This window comes from Danio aesculapii, chromosome 19, assembly GCF_903798145.1.
Source record: "Danio aesculapii chromosome 19, fDanAes4.1, whole genome shotgun sequence".
In the NCBI taxonomy this organism is placed as follows: Eukaryota; Metazoa; Chordata; class Actinopteri; order Cypriniformes; family Danionidae; genus Danio; species Danio aesculapii.
The window spans coordinates 1,985,168-1,990,888 of NC_079453.1; the positions used below are offsets into that span (position 1 = coordinate 1,985,168).

Genomic DNA, 5,721 nt, shown 5'->3' on the forward strand with positions numbered 1-5,721 from the left:
CTAGATTTTGTCAGACTTTTATTTTGACACACTTCCCACAATATCACTGAAAAGCCACAAAAATACCTTTATCAAATAAAATTTTTCCAACACTCTTAGCACACTCAAAACACAATGATTTTGTACATTAGCGAAATAACAATGTAAGTATATACACAAAACTAAACTGAACTGACTTTTATTCTATCTACTCGCCGTCGCGCTGTCTGTCGCTTTCTTTACGTCAGTCGTGTGTCTCTCATACGCAGAGCTGCAGACACAAAAGCCCCTTGCATTCATTAACCAAACGTTTTAATCCCAAATACACAATAAAGCATGATGAACATGGCCTCGACATCATGCGAGAAGGCTTTAGGACCCAAAAAGAAGAGCGAGAAGAAGATCGCGTCCAAAGAGGAGTACAGACTACTGTCCAATATCATGGGAGTGATGAATAACTTGAGGAAACAGGTAAATATCAGCACACATCGCTACAAATATGATGTAAACTGTGGCTTATGTGTGATGTAGTTGATTTAATATAATACTAGACAGTAATGTACATAAAGCAATGTCTGGCACTAAGCTGAAAACGCCCAATACAGTTAGGCAAGCTAGTTTGTTTATTCACAATGAATGTAAGTTACTATTTTATATTTAATATGTTATTACTGTATATTTTATAGTACATTTTCGAAGTAGAAGTACTTAATGGTTTTATATATATATATATATATATATATATATATATATATATATATATATATATATATATATATATATATATAATTAAATAAGTCCTTATTTAGCCTCTTTAGCTACTAGTAATTATTCCTTTGAGGTAAATTAGTACACTGAGGTAAAGTTTGGTTTTATATTTGCACATTCAGACTTATTATACATCCAGAAAACAGTAAAGCAGAATTTAAAATGGCTAATACAGATTAAAATGTATAATACTGATTAATTATAATGATATGCTCCTTATATTGTTTACTTTGAATGTTCGGTGTGAAACAGTTTGATTGAGGTAAAGTTGGTTTTATATTCGCACATTCCTTCATTTAACGTTCCCTATATTATTTACTAAGCTAATTTGAATATAGGTTTCCCAGAGATGGGTTGTGGCTGGAAGGGCATCCGCTGCGTAAAAAACATGCAGGGTAAGTTGGCGGTTCATTCCGCTGTGGCGACCCCGGATTAATAAAGGGACTAAGCTGAAAAGAGAATGAATGAATTTGAATATAGGGTCTGAAATCATATGTAAATATGACTTCAAAACAACATTAGCACTACTTATTTGACTGTGATCAATGTTGTACTGATAGTCATTGGCTGCTAATATGATTTCACTATTTAGAATTTGCAAATAATACTTTTCTGAAATTATAATATTAAGGAGAAAGGCTGAATGTGTGAATATAAAGCCAACTTTACCTCAATAATAGTTTGTAAATATGACTTCAAAACAACATTAGCACTATTTACATTGACTGAACAATGTTGTACTTTGATAGTCATTGGCTGATCATATGATTTCACTATTTAGAATTTGCAAATAATAAAAATAATAATAAAATTTCAGTAATTTTTTCTGAAATTGTGTTATTAAATTGTGTAAGGCTAAATTGTTCGTAGTGTATGAGTGTGAATGACTATGTATGGATGTTTCCCAGAGATGGGTTGCAGCTGGAAGGGAATCCGCTGCGTAAAACATATGCTGGATAAGTTGGCGGTTCATTCCGCTGTGGCGACCCCGGATTAATAAAGGGACTAGGCTGAAAAGAGAATTAATGAATGAAACAGCTTGCAGTGGAGGAATAGTGTGTGATGCAGAGGATGTGTGTGTGTGTGTGTGTGTGTCTGTGTGTGTGTGTTTTCAGGGAATCCTCTGTGATGTTATTCTTGTGGTGGAGGGAAAACACATCCTGGCACACAGAGTGGTGCTGTCGGCTGCCAGCCACTTCTTCAGCCTCATGTTCACATGTGAGAAATACTGACTCTAAAACCAAATACATACAAATATTTATCTTAATCCAGGCAATTTAAATGAAATGAGACTTTTTTTTTTAAAGAAAGATATGTAATATAACAGTTGACGGCTAAATTATTTGCCCTCCTGTGAAATATTTATTCTTTTCAAGTGACATTTAATAGAGCAACGATATTTTCACAGTATTTCCTATAATATTTTTTCTTCTGGAGAAAGTCTTATTTGTTTTATTTCAGCTAGAATAAAAGCAGTTTTAATTTTTTTTAAAGCCATTTTAAGGTCAATATTATTAACCCCTTAATGAATATTAGTTTTGGATTGTCTCTTGACTAAACCACTGTTATACAATGACTTGACTCTTTACTCTAACTTGCCTAGTTAACCTAGTTAAGCCTTTAAATGTCACTTTAAGCTGTATAGAAGTGTCTTGAAGAATATCTAGTCTAATATTATTTACTGTCATCATGACAAAGATAAAATGAATCAGTTATTAGAAATTTGTTATTAATGAGATGTGCATGTATGTATATGTGTGTGTGTGTGTGTATATATATATATATACACACACACACATATGTACACAGTTGAAGTCAGAATTATTCGCCCCCCTTGGAATTTTATTTGTTTTTTAAATATTTCCCAAATGATGTTTAACAGAGCAAGGAAATTTTCACAGTATGTCTGATAATATTTTTTCTTCTGGAGAAAGTCTGTTTTATTTTGGCTAGAATAAAAGAAGATTTTCATTTTTCAAAAGCTATTTTAAGGTCAGAATTATTAGCCCATTTAAGCTAATTTTGTTTTCGATAGTCTATAGAACACACCTTCGTTATACAATATCTTGCCTAATTACCCTAACCTGCCTAGTTAACCCTATAGAAGTGTCTTGAAGAATATCTAGTCTAATATTATTTACTGTCATCATGGCAAAGAGAAAATAAATCAGTTATTAGAGATGAGTTATTAAAACTATTATGATTAGAAATGTGTTGAAGAAATCTGCTCTCCGTTAAACAGAAATTGGGGGGAAAAAATAAACAGGGGGGCTAATAATTCTGACTTCAACTATATATATATATATATATATATATATATATATATATATATATATATATATATATATATATATATATATATATATATATACTTAGTAAATCAGATTTTTTTGGATCCAGTGTTTGTTTTCAATCAGCACAGTTTTTACTAATATTTTAAGCAAAAAATCAAAAGGTTAAGCAACAAAAACATATTTTCAGCCTCCTTTACGCTCATATTCTAATATTCATATACTCATATGTTACTAGGGTGCCAATATTGGTGGAGGCCTCTCTATTTGTTATAAAAAAATAAAAATAAAAACACTAACAGTTCCTTTGTATAATCAGCACTTGTTGAGTGTATTGCCTCTTCTGGTCCTCAACTTTAAGTCGCTTTGGACAAAAGCATCTGCTAAATAACTAAATGTAAATGTATTCACACTTTAAATGTGTTTTTGCAGCCAGTATGATGGAGGCCTCCAATCATGAGGTGGAACTGGGTGGAGCGGAACCAGAGATCATTGAGCTGCTGGTGGAATTCATCTACACGGCACGGTCAGACATGATGTTCAAAAAAGAAACACAACAGCACAGCAACACATTAAAAATCATGTATTTGTGTAAGTGTCTGTTGTGTATAAAGCATTGTTTGTGTGTGTTTAATGGATTTCAGAATCTCGGTGAACAGTAATAATGTCCAGTCTTTGCTGAATGCTGCTAACCAGTATCAGATCGAACCGGTCAAGAAGATGTGTGTGGATTTCCTGAAGGATCAGGTGGACGCCACCAACTGTCTGGGTGAGACGTCCACTTCTGCTTGAGGTTTAGCTTTATTTTTGTGTATTTTCTTTTGTATTTAATTTTAAAATAGTTAAAAATACACATTTTCTGTGGATTATTACTGATACATAGAGTGCTCAGCATATATGAGTATACCCCCACACAAATCTCTCATTTAAATTAATATTTTCAATAGGATGCTTTACAATATTTTATTTGTGCATATACATTAGTTTAGTCAGTACTGAAGCCAAATCTGGAGCTTATCTAACCAAATAACGTACAATAATGGTTCAAAAATGAGTAGCCCAAATTTATATGTTAGGGAAAAATATTAAATATCATTTTAAAAAATAGCAAAAAATCAAAAGAAACAAAAAATATACATACAATTTTGTTGAAATGTTGTACTTTGTACTTTTTTTTTGCAATATTTGGCTTGAATTTAAATGTGATATCTTTCCATTTCTAAAGATGTTCTGTGACTAAAATATTATTTTTAATAAATATATCTGTTTAATAAATCTGTTTTGTTCAAATGCACCAATATATGTTACCCATATTCAGGGCTTTACATTAACACATGCCAACCCGCCAAATGCAGGTAGATTTCAGCGGTGGCGGGTAAGACAGACACTCCCGCTAGCCACTTTAGCTGGTTGAAAATAATTTTCCCAGATAATAATTCTTAAAAGCAGGGTTCGACAATAAGGATGGTCCATATATGCATGCAAAGGCGATCTTAGAATTGAGAAGCAACACGATCATTTATTTTAAAAAATAATTGCGTTCACACCTTGGCGCGAGCAAAGCAGGTGAATACTGAATTAGAGGATAATCACTCGCGCTAACAGCTGAGGTGATGCGCACGACTGTTTATAACATGTGCGCACTCCCGTTTACTTTCGTGAAGCAACTGTGTCTAGAAACACAACTGATGCCATCGGTTCTCTCTCAGATAGACTAGACAAACAGTGATGAACATGCACACACAGTCTTGCTGCTTTCAAGATTTCCAGAGTTGACTTATTATAAGCAGCACCAGTTGCTTTCACTTAACCATTCTTTGAACAGATTATTTATGGGTTTAGCATTACCCATGTGTGTGATCATCCTTTCATTATCACACGGTATGCTTTTTACCTGCTTTCTTTTGCGCTAATATGGTTTAATTATCATTTTTTACAATAACTTTGCTTTAACGGGAGATTATCTCCCCATTTATGTGAGGTTAACTGGTGAGCTTTTGCCAGGACAGATTACTGTGTATATGTTTTGTAAAATAAAAAGTATAGTATACAGCTATGTTTTGCTTGTTTTGACAGACGTTTAGTGTGGTCAGAGAATAATTTGGTAAATCCTTCATTTTGAGCTCTGAAAATGATGTGAAATAAAACTAATTGTAATACTATTAAAGCATGACCCATTTGCTTATGATTATTGAGCTTATACACGACATACAAAAAGTGAAATGAATGAGGAGGCATGTGGAGATAACGCGAAATCTAAATCAAGTAATTTTAGCATGTCAAAGTCATATTTACGTGTATAAAATATATTTTCCCAACAATAAAATTGTGGCTAGTGAAAATGCAGAGTGGCTAGTAATGTTGGAAAACTACTAGCCACAGTGGCTGGTGATCAAAAAAGCTAATGTCAAGCCCTGCCCATATTCACTGAGAAATGGATAAAAATATTGATTTTCAAAATGGGATGTACTCGTTTATGCTGAGCGCTGGAAAAAATCTATGAGCTAATTTATTTTCGTTTTATGTAAATAAAGAACTCATCAAGATGGCGCCGCGGATGGCCGCCTCGGTGTGGAGCTCTCCAGTGTTTGCACTGTTTTTGTTAGTCTGCCCTGTTTTATGTTTATCAAACACGATCAGTTGCACCAGGGACGAGCTGCTGAACATTCGGCAGTGCAAAACT

General features: G+C 33.4%; 1 protein-coding gene across 1 annotated transcript in view; it reads left to right on the forward strand.

Annotated features, from left to right (window-relative positions):
- The first annotated feature begins 234 nt into the window (after positions 1-234).
- klhl7 (kelch-like family member 7) overlaps positions 235-5,721 on the forward strand; it is a 16,289-nt gene continuing 10,802 nt past the window's right edge. The window contains exons 1-4 of the mRNA XM_056480488.1: positions 235-450; positions 1,863-1,965; positions 3,471-3,564; positions 3,683-3,807. Of these exons, the coding sequence (XP_056336463.1) occupies positions 316-450; positions 1,863-1,965; positions 3,471-3,564; positions 3,683-3,807 (457 nt within the window). The 5' untranslated portion in view covers positions 235-315. The remainder of the gene's footprint in view (positions 451-1,862; positions 1,966-3,470; positions 3,565-3,682; positions 3,808-5,721) is intronic.